This window comes from Motacilla alba, chromosome 1 (genome assembly GCF_015832195.1).
Source record: "Motacilla alba alba isolate MOTALB_02 chromosome 1, Motacilla_alba_V1.0_pri, whole genome shotgun sequence".
NCBI lineage: Eukaryota > Metazoa > Chordata > Aves > Passeriformes > Motacillidae > Motacilla > Motacilla alba.
The window spans coordinates 93,343,707-93,364,300 of record NC_052016.1 but is presented as its reverse complement, the minus strand read 5'-3'; the positions used below and the strand labels follow the sequence as shown (position 1 = coordinate 93,364,300).

Below are 20,594 nucleotides of genomic sequence, written 5' to 3'. Positions count from 1 at the left end.
CACTCTTATCGAATGTACTGTACTGTGTGTCTTTTCACCAAATTCTCTAGAGTGTTTAATTCTCTTATCCTTTCTGTATGTTTTTGCTGTTTGACCCTTTCTTACTCTTCAGTTACCTAGAAGAAAAATGTCTTGTATAGTGACACTTGCAGCCTCTTACACTAGTAATTTGGAGGTTATACCTACATCTAATTGGGTGGCACTGGACTTTTTTATTTTCAATTTTTTGCTGCATTTTTTGCTACATTGTCAGAGAGTAGAGTACATGAAAAGTGCACTCGGAAACTACTTAAACCTTGATACTAGAAACAAAACTAGGAACAACTTTGTGAAGGAGAATTTACTAACTTAAAATGGACTAAGTGGTTCTCAAAAATCTTTATTTAAATTGCCCAACTTGTTGACATAGACATCTGAAACTCTTTCACAGTTTCACAGTTGTGTATTGAATAAGAAGAAAACCAACTAGGAGAAATACTGGGAATCTTGTTACTTTCTTCAAATTCTTTACTGGGTCACTGGGTTTTTTAATGCAATCATGGACACAATAGAGAGAGAGGTTAATAATAACATTGTTTTGGTCCTTCAGTCTACCAATTTAATATAACACAGGATCAGATAAAATACTGACCCAAGAAAAATACTGCTTTGTGTTGACCTACGCAGGGATATTGAAAAAGGGCCAATTTAAGCAAAACCTTTGGGTTGAGTGTTCTACCAACATCAGGGACTTGCTCTGGCAGGTGAAGGACATGACTTATTCTTCTGTTAAATCTTTGACTAAGAGAGATTGTCCAGGACAAATACTGATTAGTCCAGAAGGAAAACCAAGATTGGACCATTCTTCAAGCCCATCACTCTTCCTGACGTCTTATTGCTCTTTAGGATAGGTGGTTGTGTTTTTAAAATGATTTGTCAGTTCTATTCAGGAACAATGGCACAGCATTAATGAAGCTTAATGAGAGAGATGGGATTATGGAACAAGTGTGTAGGAGTCCAACTCCACCAAATCCCATTCCAGCCTGGACAGTTTGACCTGACCTAGACAACAGATGCAGGATAAGAAAAGGTAGCAAATCATACCCAGATTGCTTCCAGGGCATTCAGAAAACTTGGGTTTTGTTCTTTTAACTTAGGTCTTTTATTTAAGTGTACTGGAAAAGGAAGGTTTGGTTCATTCTTAAAGACTTTTGAAGTTTCTGAGGCGTTCGGAAGGACAGGGAAGAAGTACTAGTAATTTGTGAGACACAAAGTATTTAATCTCTCCTCTACTGACAACTTTCCAGAGAAGAAAAGTATCCTTGCTTATACCAGCTTTAAAAAAATTAAGAAAGCATCATCTTCTTCCATGTGATGTTGGTCTTCAGAGGTGTTAGCTCTCACTTACTAGTCCTCAGGGACTTCCCTTCTTTTCTAGTCTTGTGATAATTATGTGTCTGTGATAATTATGTTCAATGAGCAGGGACATCAGGGAGGGAGCATTGAATGTTCTTCTAGGTTCTTGTAGAAATTTACAGATACAAATTCGTGGCTTTCACCTTAGAAACAAATACCCGATTACAATCAACTCATTTTCTGTAAGTAAGTTCCAGCATTTCCAGTCCTAAATTCAACACACTGTAACTCCCAGCTCACAAATAGTAAAATCATGATGATATGTCTGGAAGTCCAAGCTAAGACGACATGGCTACCTGACCAGTAAAGGCAGAACAAGAGTCAAAGTCCAGCTGGCTCAGGTAGCCTCTTCCATCTGCAGCCCTTGCTCTCCACTAGATCTTTGACTCCCTGCTCTCCCTCTTCCTACCAGATTTCTGTCTTGTCAGAAAACCCAGAGGGAATATGCTCTAAGGCAGTTTCAGTCAAGATCGTTCTGCTTAGCAAAATCTTTCACGAGTTTCAGGTAGCCCAGCTCATTTTCATTAAATGGAATTAATTAGGAAGGTACAACTCAAGCAATTTAGCCAACAGAGAAGGGCCATCTCTGATGGGGGTTCTTGAAAAGCAGCTGGAAGTGAGGTGAGGAAAATCACCATGGTGCTGACTAAAAGGATTACATTACAAATCCTAGGAATCATGTTTGGGTATGACCACTCACTGCAATAAAACAGCTATGATAACAAGCTTGGTTGGATTTCTTCACTGTTTACCTGCTTTAAGAATAAAATCATACTGAGTGAAGCTAGACCACTTGGTAGATGCCCACCCAGCTTCTCACTACTTTCCCCCAACAGGACAGGGGGAAAAAATAGGTGAAAAAGCTCATAGGTTGAGATAAAGACAGGGAGATCCCTTGCCAGTTACTGCTATAAAACTGGCAAAGCAGACTCAGAGAAAATTTTTTTATTTATTGCCAATGGATTGGAGATGTTAAGAAATAAAGACGAAAATTAAAAAACCTTGCCCTCCACCTTCCTTCTTGTCCCAGACTGAAGTATTCCACTGCTTCTTTCTCAGCTCCTCTACCTCCTCCCTGTGCTGAGCAATGCATAGTGGATCTGGAACAGGGATTTGCAGTCAGTCCATAACAGTCTCCTCTGTTCCTTCCTCCTTGCACTCTTCCTCCACCCCAGTGTGGGTCCTTCCCATGGGCTGTATGGGAAGCCCTGCATGGGCTCTCCATGGTCTCCAGTTTCCTTCAGTAAATATTCATCTGCTGCACTATGGGTCCTCCAGAGGCTGCAGTCTGGATAGTTCCTCTCCACAACTGCAGGGGAGACTGCTTCAGCTCCTTCTCCTCTCCTTTCCTGACTTTGGTGCTCACAGGGCTCTTTCTCAGATCTTTCCCCATCACTCTTCACTGCCATGCAGTGCTTTGCCTTTTCTCACACACTCCTTCCCCAAGGCACCAGCATGGCTGCGGGCTCAGCTGTGCCTGCAGTGCTTCACTGAAGCTGGCTGGATCCAGCAGTGTCCAGCATGGGGCAGCCCTGGCCTCTCCTCACAGAGAGGATTCCCATATGCAAGCTAAATTAGAAGGGAAATTGATGTGTCTCCTAACCCTAGTCCTCTCCTAGAGGACTAGGTGGTGCTTATGAATGTTTTGATTTAAGACCCTGTACAATTTGGAATATTTGATATTTCCAAAAGGTGACTTTTCACCCATCAGGGGGAAGCATCTACATAGGCCAACAGTGACAAGGAAAGCACTTTCCAGCTCTTGCCTCCATTCCCACCGTATGTGTCTGTGTATATGTCTTTGTGTAAAATTGAGTAGCATGGTATTACTTTTTAATGGTGGAGATGTGGCATGTGGTGTTCATAATGCCAACTTAACAATTTTAGCTTTTCTTCTTTACCTCTCCCATTGTTCTACATTTTCTCTGTATTCTAAAACACTTTTCTTCCTCCAGGCGATTTAGTTGAGCCTTTATCCACCACTTTCCACTATGTTTCCACTGGCTGATTCTCCTGATCACACACACACTCTCCCCATTGCTACAAAGGAATTAGGATTTGTAGGCACCACAGATTCAATCTGCCCTTGTCCACTGTAGGTACCAGGAGTGAAAACATGTCTTAATCACCAATTTGGATCAAATCCAGATCAGAAATACAGTTGGTTTAGTTCCTAGTCCACCTAATTCCATTTGACTTGATGTGTCACCAGCATCTGAATGCTCTTTTTCACCACCTCCAGGGTGTGTCTGATTTCTTGCAGACATTGTCTGATGCTTACATAACCCTGCTACTCAACCATCAAGGTTATGGATGGTTTGTTATGGATGGAGCAAGTGCACAAGCTCGAACAGCATCAGGCTTACAGACTACATTTAGAATCACAGAAACTCATCTTTGAGTTGAAAGGGACCTTGAAGATGATCTAGTTCCAACACCCTACCATGGACAGGGACACATTCAATTAGACCAGGTTTCTCAAAGCCCCATCCAGCCTGGCCTTGAACATTCCCAGGAATAAGCATCCCTGTCTGCCTCACCACCCTCAGAGTAAAGAATTTTTTCCTTATATCTAATCTAAACCTGTTCTCTTTCCCTTTTAGCATATTGCCCCTTGCTCTTGTAAATATTCTGTCACTACATGCTCTTGTAAATATTCTCTCTCCCTCTTTCTTGTATGCTCCCTTCTAGTACTGGAAGGCTGCAATACAGTCATCCCAAAGCCATCTCTTTTCCAGGCTGAACAAACCCAATTTCCTCAGCCTTTCCTTGTAGGAGAGGTGCTCCATCCCTCTGTTCACCTTGGTCATTCAGTTGTTGCTTTGTGAACTAAAAATAGAGTTGGAATGCTCAGGATATAAGAGTGATCTGAAATTAAAGACCACACTGCACAGCCTACCAGGCTACCTGAGGAGCTGCTCCTCACTGTAGCCTTTGGTGCTCAATGTAAGGAGTGGGTGCACAATGAGCTGGGCTTTGCAACATGTCTTCAGAAATAAGCCTATTGATATACCCTTGAATTCATATCCAAGCAGAAAAATAGATGGATGGTTTTTTAGTTTTTTTTTTTTAATTAATGTGTTGAACAGGAAGTTAAGTGGTTCAATTAAGTCACTGCAGCCCACATGGAAAGATGTTTGAAAGGGTCAAATACTACAATGGTTATTCATGTTCAGCTTGCTTTTCAGAGCTCCACTTCTTTGCAGCATGCCAAAGCACGGCAGAGCAGCATGGGGTATTATTGCTTGGTAATCTGAAAGAATGAACATGGAAAACCATTAATGTTCAACCTACATGTGTTTATTTTCACTAGACTACAGTACTTCTTTCTTATTTTTCTCTTTTATTCTCTTTCCCTCTCCTTATTTTTATAATTGTACTGATACATATTTTTGAGATGTTTTTCCACTCTTTCTTTACTCCATCTTCTGGTTCTGTTGTGCGTTCTTCCATGGTTTTTCATTTTCTTGACCACCTTGTGTTGCCATCTCTTTTTATCCATCCATTTGCATGTCTGTCTTCCTTTCTGTTTTATTTTCCCTCTTCCCAAACTTCTTCCTTTTCACAGCATTGGAACACGGGAGATAGTCACCCAGAAGAACTTGAGTGGCTTGGTGCCCATCCGAGATTTCAGACTAGATCCCAGCCTCCTCTACTCTATTCCTTTACTAGCTCTCAGCCCCAATTTACTGATTGTGTGGCTGTTTCTGAGCATAGCATACCTGGTGGCCAGATTACGTTGCAAGTGAAGATAGAGTTCAAAAACAAACAAAGAAACAAAAAAAAAAGATAAAAGAAAAAAAAGAAAAAACAACAAAAACCACAAAAACAAAAAAGTGCTTGAATGTGTATTGCCACTTGGTACCTGCTGGACAAAGGAATGTGTCATAGCATTGTCTGCCAAGAATTATTATTATGCCTTACAATTTTACGTTTCTATTGTACTAAACTGTAAATATACATCAAATTATTTTATCAAAACCAATTGTATTGAAACTTTAAATTATTGTTCTGCTTTCAGTGCTTGTAACATAGTCTGACATTGGCCTGTTACCTCTTTACTTTAGCCGGCCTGAAGATCTCTTACCAAATACAGTTTTGTGTTACTTGTTTCATGTATTCCAGAGAAAGGAACTCTGTCTGAAAAGAATTTGTATCTTTTTGTATATTTAAGGTGTATGCTAATCTTGCCTTTCATTTTTATGAGGTATGAAGAGAAAAATAAAAACATGGGTGGGGTTTATAAGAAATTGTAAGAAATTTATTTAAAGAAGTAACAAATTTATACTTTCATTTCAAAGCATAATATCCAAATTACATTATTGAACAGTTTGTAGAACCATAGTCTTGTTCCTTTCTCATGGTTAAATATATTCTAATAGACTAGAAAACACTCATAAAACAACTTGCAGTGTGCTGCATGCAGAATTATTTCATTCTATTTGTAGATCTGCATTTGGCAATGTATTAAAGACATGAGGAAAATGAACCTTGTGGTTAGGAAGGGGATGTGACTGGCATTAGCCTGCTCATGATCCATTATCTATTTTAGGTGCTCTGTTATAGAATTTACTGTGAAATAGGGTCATCCTAGAAGTTAAAGATAATGGTCTTTAATTTTCAAGCAAGATGAGGGAGGTATCAGTTAACTCCTTTTGTAGGTGGGTTTTAGGTTTTCCACTGGGCTTTATTTTAATTACATTAGAATAAATATTACTGTTACTTCCATTTTTAAGCGTTGCACAGCTTTAATAAATTATGATGCTGGTAGTGACTTAGTGATAAGCGAGCGATGGCAAGTTAACATTTATTTAAGTGGTGAGACTAAAGTGGCTTCCTAGTTTAGTGATGCAGAGTAATTGCAGATGAAATTTGATCATCATTTATACATAACATCAAACTAGGGGAGGCCTATTTAAACTGAAAGATTTTGTTGATGCTGTGGTCTGGCCGAGCTTGTCAATAGCAATAGCTGATAAAAAACTAACCTCATTTAATGTAGTTTGATAACTTCATAAGGGGTTTTACTTCGCTTGGTGCCTGAGATGACTTTGGGCTTCTGAGGAGAACTAGTACTGTGATTTGTATTTTCTACTATTAACTTGCTCAAAAAATATAGATAGCTTTAGCTTTTATTATAAATTTTAATGGAATTGAGAGCTGCTGAGAGAAGTATGCTGAAATAAAAAAACCAAAAAAGCACAGTTAGAATAAAAATCAGAATTAAATCCTAAATTTGGATTTAATTATTCTAACTAAAAAAAAAAAGTGTGTGGTTATATTTGTGTCTTCATGAAATCAGATTGTACAGTACACTATCTCTTAATATTTTTCCTCGCTATTCTTCCAATTTTGTTTTTAAAAGAAAAAAAAACAAAAAAAAACCACTACAAAGGCATATATGTTTATCTATATATATAAAGCACTTATCATACTTATTTTTAGTTGCAACAAGTTTTGGTGCATCCTCACTGCTGTTGAGGTTTATCATGGTGTGGTGGTTTGGGACACATCCCTGTGCTGTGCTGGTACCTGATGCTGCTGTGTCTGCATAGAAATCATCTGTTCTTTATGGTTAGCACTGGTTTGTTGGCTGGGGGTGCCCCAGTCTGCCTTTTTACAAGGTGAGCAGTTGTCAGGTTGGTCTGTGGCCTTGATCTTGCAATGTGGGGAGTGTCCTGGGTTCAGTCTAACCAGATATGAAAGTAACTTTAGAATCACAGAATATCCTGAGCTGGAAGGGCCAAGGATCAGTTCCTGGCTTGGCACAAGTTCCTGGCTGGCAGGAACAGCCACAGGCTGTGCCTGAGAGCGCTGCCAAACACTTCTTGCCCTCTGGCAGACTCGGGGCCACAAACACCTCCCAGGGCAGCCTGTTCCAGTGTCCAGCCACACTCTGGGGGCAGGCACATTCACTGAGCTCCCTGAGATTATTAATTTGTTTGAAGTATGAAGGTGCTGCTCATGATTACCACTAGGGTTGCAGTAAGAGCACCTTAAAACTGTTTGGAATGAAAGCCCAGGCTTTTTGGAAAAAGTGTAGGTTTTTTCTTCATTTCAGTGGGGACAAATTTGGGGTTTTTTTCATTTTGGGGTCTGGTCTGTGCTTTTCTTAAGGCATTCAGATTTAAGATGCAGTAGTGCATCCTACTTTTGTGCTTCCAAGAGAAGGAAGATGGCATGTGAAATGTGGGAAATAAATCCTCGTCACCGTATCTGTGCCATGAGGGACACATGCAATAACCAGATGCAGTGAAATGCGATATGAAGAGAATTATTCACTTTGCAGTTAAAATGCTCACCTAGCATCACATATTTGCTAGTTAAACTTACTGCTTTTATTTCTCTGAAGTATCATTTCTGCAAACTTTTGATGTATCTATTTGGCTGCAAGAGCCGGCGGGGGAGTTTTGTGAAACACAAACCAGTGCCAGAAAAACAGTGTCATCACAGATGATCCTTTCTATAAAAGGCAAACACAGAATGTGCTCCAGACACAAATTTCAAACTTAGTTAAACTATTCCTTAAAGCAAAAAAAAATTACTGTATTTTATGAAGTTAATCTAGGTGTTACATACAGAACACAGTTACAGCGAGTTTCACAAACCAAAATTAGAAGAATGGTGAGGTCTGTAAGAGCACGAGAGCTTTCAAACTGAACCAGAATCCAAACCCTCCTTTTGAACCAGATGATCACAGCTTACCTGGTAGATGCTGCAGCCGTCTCCAAGGCAGGACAAATCTGACATTTCCACTGCAAGATGCTGTACTGTACACTTTGCCATGAAGGTCTAGTAGTCATTGTTTAGGTTCTAGTCCTCAATCAGGGAAAATAATTCTCCTGCAAGCCTAAATTGATTTATAATATATATTTAAAAGATAGTGCTTCCTCTTTGTATGTCTGTTTTTTGGATATAATCAAAGGAACTCTGGATTAGATTTACAAGTGTAAAGAAGCCTTATAACTGGAATAGTTTTCTATTGTAGCACAGAACCTCTTTGTAATGTGGGGCAGTTGCACCAAAATATTGGGTGAAAATTAAATTCTGCACAGCTTTGTTTCTTTGGGGTGATGACTGTCAATGCAGCCAGTCTTTTTTGCACTGCTATTTCATGATTAGGATTTTTTTTAGATTGCTTTGGTTTTCATGTCCATTTATGCATGCAGAGATAGCTAGAAAGGCATACATTATTTTTGTATCAGCTCTAATCTTTAAGCAAGTACTTATAATACTGACATATTTATACAGGGAACAATAAAATTACTTTAAAGCTCTTATAGAGAGATCAGCAGGGTTTGGTTTTCAGCTTTATGTGTTAATAAATTAGCAGAACTACTTTTAAGCAATCCCTTGGGATCCTTTGTGCAGTGAATGGCATGTGAACTCCACAACAGTGTACCTTGAAATACATGAAACGGGCGCGAAAGAGCCTTTTCAGTAGACGTGCTGCTGCTTTCTAGAAATGCAAAACTAGCAATCAGACATAGCTTGTGTCCATTCTGTGTGCTTCTTACTGGCATTGTATGATGAATCATCTCTTTTAATATTTGCAGTGGCAAATTAATTAAACGCTCATTAAATATAACCAACTTTATTTTAATGCTATAATATAACCAGTTCATTTCATCTTAGTTTAAGTCTTTTCTCTTTTTTTTTTTTTTCCCTTTTACTGCTGTCATTTTTTGTGCTTGTTTTTTTCCCCAGTGAGGGTTGTCGCCGAGAAAATACAATGAAGAATGTTGGATGTCGCAAGTATGCATTTAATTCCCTGCAACTGAAGGCTTTCCCAAAGTATTACAGGCCTCCAGAAGGAACTTATGGAAAAGTTGAAACATAAGCATACTATGTCCTTTAATTGCTGTTCCATTAGAACATGTGGATACACTCTAGATTAACACATGATTTTTGTCATCCAGAAGAGATAAATAACCTTTTTGTATGTTTCGTTAGGTCGTACAGAGCATGTTACTGAGTTGGAATCTATAGTAACAATTATTCTGACACCTTAGCTTGAGAATAGTGTGATGACTCTCTGCCCGTTTCAATAGCCTTCAGTGTATGTAAGATGAGCAGATACTGTGCTACTTAATAATTACCTATATGCAAATAGCTAGGTACCTCCTGGATGGGCAAGGACCCTAGGAACGGCATTTAGGTAGCTGTTTCCATAACATCTTTTTATACTGAGTTGATTTCAGATGGAGCTTTTCCTAAACTTTTTAAAACTGAGAGTAAAACTCAGAAGTTGTAAATAAAAAGGATCCTAGACAGTTTAGTAACTGTAGAACACGTTATTACAATCAATAAAAGGGGGTTTGATTAAAAAAAAAATCAGCACAATAAGAGCCAGGAGAAAGAATTGTTTTACTGTATATAGGATGCCACCTTCATGTATGAAATTAACAATATTTAAAAGGCCAGACATGTGAGGTCTGGTTTAGAATTATGTTCAAATAAAACAAATTCCTGTCATCTTTGGCAGATAAGGCCTTGGGCACACAACTGATTTTTAAAAGTATTTCACAAACATCATGATGCTTAACTATTAATGCCAGCAACAGTTCCCCATGCCCTTTCCCACTCTAAGGCAAGTGCAACAAGCAAGTTGCTGATGTTGCACATGACGTGTTCAGTATATTCCATGGTGTTGTACATTAATTAACACATTTTTACCCATGGTTTTTTTATATCACTTCTGGATTGTAAGCCTCAGTACCTCGGGGCGTTACGTTATTTTGGTCAGCGTACGATTTTTCTGTATCGGTTTCGTATGTCAATACCAAAATGCTCAAAGTGCCCGATGCCTCCCCCTTGCTCCAAAATCAAATTTGGTTTCTGTTTACCTTTGCATTTCACCTGTTGAGAGTCCTGGTGGGGGGAAGTGTGGCCGGTGTCAGGGTATTTCTGAGGAAGGTAGCAATGCCCTGTGTTGATAGAGAGGAACTGCTCAGTGCTACTGCTTGTGCCTGAGAACCACAGGTGGGTTCTAGCTTATGACAAAGGTGGTCAGTTGGATAGCATTTGATAAAAAATGTTCAACAGATGTCCTCTGAAATAATCTCCCAAAGAATGCCTTTGAAGCTAAGATAGCATTTTTAAAAGCAGCTAAATATTCATTTCCAAATTTTAACAGATTCCAGTAATCTCTAGCTAGTTTCATTCAGCACATGTCCTTTCCTTCTTGGTTTCTAAGGATCTGAGTTTTAGAATAGAAAAAATCTGCCCATTTATTCTTGTGGGAGTAGCAACAGCCAGGTAAGTATATGGCTGTTTTCTGATTTCTTTCTCCCTCTCACTGATGTTTGTCTGTGCTGTCACTGCTCTATCAATCAGCCATGTTCATTCTGCTCCCATGTAGGTTTGGGGGTTACAGGTCCAGCAGTTTTTGCATTTTGCTTTTTGCAGTTTAACACTGAGCAGCATGGCACAAAGCCAGGTCAGAGAGTTCTGCTGAACTAGGCTGTTACCATTATTGCAGACTCTTTAGGATAACAAAACATGGAATTCTGTGCGAAAGCAATGTATTGTAGTACCTACCCCAGGGCTGAACAAACCATCTGCAGTAGAGCAGTCTCTCGGAAAGGTTACAAACCTTGTTTGCCAATTAATAAATGTTGATTTTGGGGTTTTTTTGCTAATAAGTTAAAAAATATATGATAAAAAATTTTTCAGTGGGATCTCTTTAGATATGCTACTCCATTAGTTCTGCTCAGCCTTCAGTCCCTGGCCCATTATTAAATGCTACTTTATTTTTGTATAAACTATGCTCTTTATATCCCTGAGTTTTTATGAGTTGATAATTTTCTTTTGTCTATTTCAAATGTGGTTCATTTTAAGTCCTGTATTGTTACACTAAAAATATCCCAATGTTCAGCTTCAGAAGGAAAGAACAAACGTCTCTTGTAACAATTAGCAGCGCCACTCTCTTAGATGGTGGCCAACAATCATTAGACCTGCTGTAGAGCATAGCAATCCTTTATTTATTTTGTATAGCAATGTAATCTGAAAAAATTGCTGAATTTTGTCTGCACGTGGTGGAGCTGCAGCCCCGGGTGCCACGGGGCTGTTCTGGGGTGCTGAGCCGCCAGCGCGGTGTCCCCGCGGCGCGTCCTGGACACGGCACTGCCAGGATAGGCATGGCACTGCCAGGATGGGCACGGCACTGCTGGGATGGACACGGCACTGCCAGGATGGGCACGGCACTGCCAGGATAGGCATGGCATTGCCAGGATGGACACGGCACTGCCAGGATGGGCACAGCACCACCGGGATGGGCACGGCTTGGGCTCCTCCCGAGGGCAGCGCCGACAGCGAGGGCTCGAGCGATGCCTCCAGAGAAAACTGTGACACGTGTAGCCCACATGGGACCCTCACAAGGGGGAAGGGAGCTTTTCTGTTGCACAGGAGAGGCAAATCTAAGGATTACTGTAAAATGAAGTTCTGTCTAATGTTCCTTTTTTTGAGTACATTTTTTAAATTATAAAACATACAAAGGTAAAAGAAGAAAACTGTTGCCAAGTATGTTCTGTGTATGTTCTGTGAAAGTACCTACAGCACAGTTGCCTTTTTTTCATTTATACGTGTAAAATTATTGTATTATATGACACAGTTTTGTCCCAACACGACTGTATTTGCTATGCTTTGTGCATTGAAATATTTTTATTTATTTGGTTTTGGGCAGTATTAATATATCATAAACATATGGCTACTGTTTTATATATTCTAGTTCATCCAATCCATGTATGCTGTAAATGTGCTAGTCTTTAGGATGAAAACCAATAAAGAACTGACAAGAGTAACAGTGGTGGCTTACTTTTAATACATCTGTGGTAAGTGAAAACAAACACTTTCAGGCTCCTTGACTTGATACACTTTTCTCTGTTGGAGAGCATATAAAGCCAGGTTGTGTAGGGAGTCATTTTACACAGACGTGCAAGTCAGGAAGTAGTTACTTCTAGCCCCTGCTAAAGAACAGCTGATACCAATTTTCTGTAGTTAAGTGAGGCACCAGCTTGTCCCACATACTGCACATTGTGCATCAGCAGTTAAGTGAAGAAATGAATTTTCTTCCTGAATTTTACCTACTTCCTCCATGAATGTTCTGTAAGAGCTTCCTGAGCTTTGTTCTCTGTTTTTTCACTTTTCCTTCCATTAGCAGAATTTTTTCTCTGCTGCTGTGTCCCATTGAGCCAGCTCATCCCTCCAAGCAGCTTTAGCAGTTGTGCTGCTTTTCAGCAGGGACAGGTTGTCCTTGTTGATTGTCATTTTAATTTCAAATGAAATAAAGTTTATATAATAGTGTAACAGACAATAATTCAGAGCATTCTGATTTCTGTAAAATATGGAGACTAGGACACAAAAATGTAATTCTGTTTCCACTGGGAATTTGAGAACTGCCAAACAGGATTTTCTTTGTTTGAAAGAGGTCTGAGGAGCATTGGTGGGGCTCAGTGAATTAGGTTTTTTTTAGTTATATAAAAGGAAAAACAATAGAAGATAAAAACACACAGTGCTTTCATTCAAAAGGCAGGAAGAGAAGATGCTTGACAGGTAGGGATTGCTGAACTGCAAATGCAAAATCAGATGCATGTATATAAATATATATACACAGATTTCAAAACTTCCAATTGGTGTTCAAAAAGTATCTGCCGGTATTATCCTTAATTTGAAAAGGTGGGCTGTTTAAAAATTGGTTGAAAACCTGACAATTTTAAAAGGCATTCTGAGCTCTCAGGAATGTCATGTGTTTGAGGCTGGTGAACGTGTTTCCCTAAAGATTGCTCCATTTGGAGCCCGCAGTGACTGTGCCTCTGGGTCCCTGGGCACCTGTGCCTGTGTGAGGGCATCTGTGTGCCTGTGGGCTGTCAATGATCCCTTGGGGAGCTGCTGGGAGCAGCAAGAACCACGTGCTCTGCTGTGGAGCAGAACTCCATCTCTCCCCCATGACTTCTGCTGCCCTTCAGGCAGGGCTTGAAGTGCTGGTACAGACGTCTGGGTACAGGCACCAACAGCCCTTCTGAAGGGATTACCTGGGGCCACAAATGTGCTTAAAGTCTGAAACGTGTACTGTGACAAAAGAGAGGAAATATTCATAGATGAAACACAAAAAATGCATGAGAGAATAGAAAACCAAGAAGGGTACAAGAAAAAATAGCAAACCACTTGTTTAAACCAGAGAAAGAGTCCTCATCAGAAGAAACTGTACATTATTTTGGTGACCAAGGGTGAGCTTTTTCAACCTTTTTCAGTTTTTGAATTCCTAAATATATCTAAGACTTGTATCTTAGAAACTTTGTATCTATATATTGTTGCTGACTGCATGTGGGTTTGTTTAAAATATCTCTTCCCAATGAACTACAAGACTTCTAGGCAATGAAGGGGAAAACATAACAGCAACTTCTTTTTCTCACATTGCTTTAAATGTCAGGAAAACTTTCCCAATTCATGAAATATTGTGCCCTTCACAATTCAAGATGGATGCAGTTTATCCATTTATTCACAACGTGATTTGAAGAGGGGTAAGCAGGAAATGGGTAAGTAACAAGAGTGACTGGCATGGATACAGGGATCACCTGGGACCTTTCAGCCTGAACACCAGGAGTGGCCATAACCCTGCATAACCACAGGAAACTGCTGGGACTGTGGTGTTGATAACACCAAGGGGGTTATTATGGGGGATTTGGTATGGGCAATTTGCTCAAGAGTTGGACTCGATGGTCCTGGTGGGTCCTTCTGACTCAGAATGCTCTGTGATCCTGCATGACAGACACACAGGGGAGGTTTGGGAGCACCATGGCCCAGCCACGGGTTCCTACTCGTCCTCTTCCACCCCCACCCGCAGCCACCTGCATATTCCCACCTCCACTGGGTGTCCTGGCCAGCCAGAGGGGCCCCACAGCAGTGGCCACTGCCTTCCTCTGGGCAGAGACAGTGGTGGAAGGGAGGGATGGAGGCAGGGAGGCTGCTGTGGAAGTGAGGCTGGCCTGCTGGCATGGTGCTCACACACGTCCCCTCATACATCGCTCCTCGTGGGCAAGGGATGCTTGGCAGCACAGACCATCCCCTCTCCCACCCTTGTGCAGCATCTCTTGTGGAAATGTGCTGGGACTGTGGTATCATTTCATCTGGCAGGATTGAGAATCCTGTTGTAGTGTTTGTTAGATCCTGCACTTAAATGAAACATCCTGAGGATCATACTCTGGTTGCTGCCTATCATTTAGTTTTCCATGGGCTCAGCATATTGGTGGCATCTGCAATTTCCATTTTGAAACAGAGGCAAGTTGATCTTTGGAGTTCCTAAAATAAAAGCAGTAAAACATGTTTACATGAAGGCAAGATAGCTTTTAAGTGCTCTTAGTATTTGTCTACAAATTGCTTGAATTGTAGCCATGTCTCAAAATGCTGCTGTTAGCCTACAGTATAGATTTGAGAAGTTCTGAAATGCAATATGGACATAACTCTTTTTTCTTTAGGTATTTCAAGATGTTGATTGAATTGCCACCAGCTAATGTTGGTATCAGGCAGATGATGGCACTAGAACCAAGAACTGAAATCACTAAGACTACCTGCTGCTATAGAAATGCTCTGAAAATGTTGATAAAATGCTCTTCATGTTTTAGGTTTGTAACAAACATGAGGTGAACCTGCCTAGGGGTTTGAGAGACATCCGTCAGGTCTGGAATAGCATTCATTAGCTACAACAGGATAGGATGTCCTTCTGATGGGTTTTTCTGTGTTTTTTTTCACACAGCAGAACTCTCTCATTTGGGGGTATTCCTGCCCCTTTTTTGTTCCTCTAACCGTGGTGTTTCATTCCGTGTTCTTCACGTTGTGTTTTGACCAAATTTCCCATGAGTGTGTCAGGACTTTCTTTCATGGCACACAAACTTTTATTTTTAATCAGCTTTAGTTTCAAGTATGAGCGAGTGGGTGTTCGAGTGCATGTTCCCTTGAAATGCTGTGGCCCTACCACAACTTCAGGGTCTGTAGGCGAATGGCTGAAGAGGAGTCTCTTTGACTTTCCTCAGTTCCTTGTTAGATTTAGAATTTCTCTCAAGAAACTTCTAGTTCTTAAAAAAAATGTGAACAAACTTTCTGCGTGGAAAATATGGCTTTACAATACCTGCATGGGATTAGTTTCTGGAAGTGGATAACTTTGGAACACCTGTGTGACATGGCAGGAGCTAGAATAAAGCTCATTAAGAAGTATCAGCCAGTAGAGTGCTTATTTACTGTGGAAATGGGCAATGTTTGTGTTTACTCTGTGTATCTAGATTGGGTCTGTGTGGTACCATGGGCTGGCTCAGCACAGAAAATCCACCTGTCACCCTTGGCTTTGAGGCTGGATCTGCAGTGAGCTGCACACTCCAGATTCTGGCTCCACTGCTGCCATCAGCCAAGCTTTGCAAGAACCCCTTGGACTAAATCTACACATGACACTTGCAACCCACAGCTTGCCCAACTTGTAGATGTCTTAGTTGCCCGATGAGTTTCCGAAGGCTTTCTGTATTAGGAATTGCTGCAGTAGCAGCGAGCCCCTGAACGGGGAATAATGAGCATTGACTGCAGGATTGCAGAAGTCTGATCCATTGCTTTATTGTTACTGTACTATACTACATGAAAAACCCATTGCCCTTGCCAGACAGTCCAATACAGCTTTGACCCGATTGGTCAGTCAATCAAAACACCATCACCAGTGTCCAGGTAGGAAATTACTTCTTGGTAAACAATCTCCATAACACATTCCACGTGTGCACAACAACAGGCGCAGCAAGTGAAGATCAGAAATGTTTTCTCTGAGCTTTCTCACAGCTTCCCAGGAAAATTCTGTCAGAGAATTATGTCTCCCTCTTTTCAGAGGATATGTGATTACCATGGAATTGCTAATGAGAAGTTTGTCAGTGAGATTCACCTCAGCCTGAGCTTCCTTCTCTCACTGCCCAGTGCTGGGAATAGAGACAGCGATTTGTACCTCTGGTCTTGGTGGCACAGCCACAGCCTTACCCCAGCCACATTTGTCATATCTGGCTGAGAAAGATGGCTTGTGGACAAGATCCTCAAGAGCTGCCTGTTCCCTGTTCTCTGTCTGCATTGCAGTCCTCAGGAATCCATCAGCAGCAGGCACCGTCCTTCCCCTCCAAATCCTTGCTGCAGCTTCACTGCATCAGCTTTTGCATAGGATGCTGGAGACTGGGCTCTTCTATTTCTATTCTTTGCTTCTCTCCCTTTCCCCCAGACATCCTCAGAAAGCAACTCCAAAAGCACCAGGTGGCTTTTTCAGTAAGGCAGTGAAGTGCTGCTGATTTAGGTTCTGAGAAATCAGTAGGAATTTTACTGAGTGGAGAGGTGGAAAAATGACTTCTCATTTTGCCAGGGGGGATTGTCAGTGAGGCAGGCAGGATGAGTGCCATGGGGCATTTCCAGGGACAAATGGTTTCTTGGGGTGAATTTATCCTAGATTAGCTACCTGTTTCTCACAGTTTGGGGTGAAGGCAAGAAGCAAACTCTTGTTTGTAATTCTGTGGCCCAAATGTTCCCTCCATGAACAGGATTCCTGCAGGGGGCTTGCATTTAGTGAGCAGTGCTGTTATGTGGGTGAGGCTACCCAGGGGCCAGAGACACTCAGATTTGCTGGGTCCTGCTTGCACAGGCACAGAAGTGAGAATTCCTTAATTAAACAGACAGTTATTAGGTAAGATTCAGCAAGCAAATAGATTCAAGACTTAACAATCTGAATTAGAAACCTCAAAATATCTGTACTTTGTGATAGGAAAACCCATCCCTATCTCACATCCTGTCTTGACAGTGGCTTTTACCTTATATCTGTGGAAAGGCAGAGTAAACATAGCATGGGATTTCCACATGTATTTGCACAGGTTCTTTTTAATGATTTGCGTTTTTGGAAGTAGGTTTGTCAGAAGTGTTAGCTCTGAGTTGATTTATTTAGTGCCATTATGGTGTTTTCCATTGTGTCACTGTCTCTACTTCCCCTTCTCTGAGTATTCACTTCTTTATTTCTTCTTGGGTTCTCATCATTTGAGTCCTCAGAAGATGAAGATTATGATGTTTATGCAGATTGTGCATAGAATACTTGAACTAACTTCTGAGTTTGTCTCTATGGTGGATGTAGTTAATCAGAAAGATGATGGCTCATCAATGGGCTGTAGCTGTTTTGTTTATTTGTCTGTTTTTATTATTATTATTGGTTTTATTTTATTGATACATTCCTGTCTACTCTCAGGCTATGGACATAGATACACAGCAATATGATCACTGTTCTTGTTTTCATATTACAAATCAAGAGTGATAGTTATTTAGAGAATAAAAAACTGGTGAATAATGTTACTAAAAAGGTGGGGAAATAATTTTGCATGGTGAGCAGATATAGAAAAAGAGATACTGAAAAAGAAAAAGATTCTATGCAGAAGAGAAAATAAAAAAGTTGTTCCTTTTAGATAGTTTGATGAAAGAAATATCAGAATAAATACAGGAAATAGTTTGATTGCACTAGGCTTGTCTGGCACGTTGTGATAGTATGTTTGAGGAGAAGTAAAAGCCCGGTGTGACTGCTCTTTGCCCTGGTTTGTGGACTTTCCCTACTGAACTGCAAGAACTTTGCAGTTCCTCTTGCTGTAGGACGCATGGCACATCCCTGTTGAGGAATGGCAGCTGTGTAGCCTGGCAGTAGGGAAAAGAGTGTTAATTTTCCCAATGCACAATTAATTAAAGCAAAATGCTACTACCAAATCTGAAATGTTGTTTCCAAGGTGTCAGGATAAGCCTTAGAGGAAATCCTAAAGCCACAGGCACTGCTGCGGTGTCCAGATTGCTCTTTGCAGCCACAGAGGGGGGCTGTTGATCCAACAGTGGAACTCTCATTCCTCACTCTGCAAATGGAGGAAACAGCATAACTCACATTTATTGAGTATGGGGAAGTGTTTTCCAGTGTGCCAATTTAATCAGAGTTCCTAAAAGCCTTTTTTCCCCCAATGAGTTATTATTGCTGTGTAGACCAAATCAGTCTTTTCACAAGGAGGCTCCACTAAATTACAAAGTCAGGACAAATACTGTCCATTTTCTGAAGTTCTCTGGTGCTGAACCTGCTGACTTGAGCAATATTCAGTTTTTATTGTTCTAATAACTGCACCATATGGATTTTTGCATGCAGTTGATCAATGCAAGGGTGCTAAGTCAGCTCACAATGCACCTCATTCTCATTCCATATCCCTGGAACTGTGGGTTCAACTCACAGCCAGTGCCCAGCTCCCACATGTTCACATCTGAAATTAATTTCCACATAACCATGAGATATTCTGTGTGCTGACAGTTGTAGCATGGATGTTTGCTTTCTGTTTGAGCTCTGATGAGTTTTCCATTTGGAGCATTTCTTTAAAATGTTGAGTTCAGCTGCTTCAAAGAGAGGACCAACTTTAACAGGAACAGGACCACAGAACTACTTAGGTTGGAAAAGACCTCTCAGATCATCAGGTCCAACCATTGATTTAACACTGCCAAGTCCATCACTAAACTATGTCCCCAAGTGCAACACGTATTTTAAATACCTGCAAGGATGGTGACTCCACCAGTTCCCTGAGCAGCCTGTTCCAATACTTGACAAGTCTTCGTGAAGTTTTTTCTAACAGCCAATCTAAACCTCTTTTTTCCACCCCCCCTTCCTCACACACATGTGAAATCTGAATTTCTCACTAACTTGCAAAATTCAGCTGAACTATTCTATTCCTTGTGTGCCTCCCTATTATTTCAAAGCATTAATATAATATTTTCTGCTATGGCCTTTGCACAGTTTAACTGAAGAGTTAAGATACTATTGATGTGTTCTTAAGATCTGTTGATTTTTACCTCCTTGAATTGGAGATCCAGTCTTCAACCACAGAATGGAATTTGGCAGGTGGGAAAAGTTTGGCAGCTACACCTGCATGGGAAGCTCACAGGAATAAACTTCTGGTTTGGGATAAGACATAAATGAATATTCCTTAAAATTACTGTTGTCCCAGAAGATTTCTAGCACATCATGAATTCCGCTGTGAGCTGTAAGCTGAGTCATACCAGCCTTTGATGAAGAATGTTGTGTAGTTTTAGAGACCTGCTTCATTCTTCATTGTCAGACTCTTCAGCGTTGGCAGGATTTTGCTGCTAATTAAATGACTGATAAGGACAGGCCGGAGCAGGAAGAGGGGCTAAAAGTCCTTCCCCCTTCCAGGAATCCAACAATAGCCACTGAAGGAGCATTTCAGTCTCTCCTCTGATTCCACTTTCTGCATATTTCCCTCTTGGCAGGCAGTGGGCCGTCCTCACTGGCTTCTCTTGTGTCCTGCATTGCCATAAAGCAGGTCAATGTCCTCTCTCAGGTGAGCAGTGACAGTAGCTCCAGAGTGGGCCAGGAATTGATACTGGATAAGCCAGAAGCTTCTCCAGGTGCTGCTTTCCTGGTGCACTTGTTTCCCAGCAAGATTCTTATAACTAAGCTGAAACACAATGATTTCATCCTGCCATGGACTCACACTAAAAGCACTTAGGAAACTTTCCAGAATAGCTAATTTGTGTTGTTACTTTTTTTCTTTTCTTTTGGGAATATTTTATTAGTCCCTTAACTATAAAATGGTCAGCCTGTATCTATTTAATTCTCTCCCCACCCACCCCCACCCCCTTGGTGCCCTCCCCAGCCAATGCCTTTTTTCTCTCTTATGGATGCTACACTCCAGATGCTCTGGCTTGTTTAGGGCAAGTAATTGAGCTGTGATTTTTCACAGCTTGCAAGAGAGTCCCATGTGAAGCTTGTTACTGCAGTGTGAGAACATCCCACTCACTTCCTGCTGCCACTCAAGGACTACTTGAGCATTATCTGGTAAAAACTTCAGGAGAGTGAGTGTACCTCCCGAAGATCCCACTTGATCCAGTGCTAATGACACTCTGACTCAAACATTTGCTTCACAATAAGCAAATAAAGAGTGAATTTTCAGATTTTCAATTTTCAAATACAGGGTCCTTTCTGGAGGACTACTATTTGAGATCCCATCTTGACAGAAACTCCTCAAGGGGATTTTCTTAGAAAGTGGACATAAAATCTGTATTGACACTTCCTTCTTTCTGCACTTCTCTTGGTACAATGTAATCTGCTGTTTAAGATCAGCTGATCCAACTGATATCCTTGGATCTGAGCAGCTGCCCTTACACAG

At 40.8% G+C, this 20,594-nt stretch overlaps 1 protein-coding gene across 23 annotated transcripts in view; it reads left to right on the top strand.

Moving 5' to 3' along the window:
- The window catches only part of INPP4A (inositol polyphosphate-4-phosphatase type I A), a 109,110-nt gene extending 96,911 nt beyond the window's left edge, over positions 1-12,199 (top strand). For 18 of the 23 annotated variants that reach the window (XM_038123478.1, XM_038162292.1, XM_038155383.1 and 15 more), the window contains one exon: positions 4,964-6,759. In XM_038123478.1, the coding sequence (XP_037979406.1) occupies positions 4,964-5,144 (181 nt within the window). In that variant the 3' untranslated portion in view covers positions 5,145-6,759. Of the gene's footprint in view, positions 1-4,963; positions 6,760-9,102 lie in introns of those variants that run through there. The other 5 variants (XM_038126682.1, XM_038126013.1, XM_038127085.1 and 2 more) reach the window with 1 other exon arrangement.
- The last annotated feature ends 8,395 nt before the right edge of the window (positions 12,200-20,594 follow it).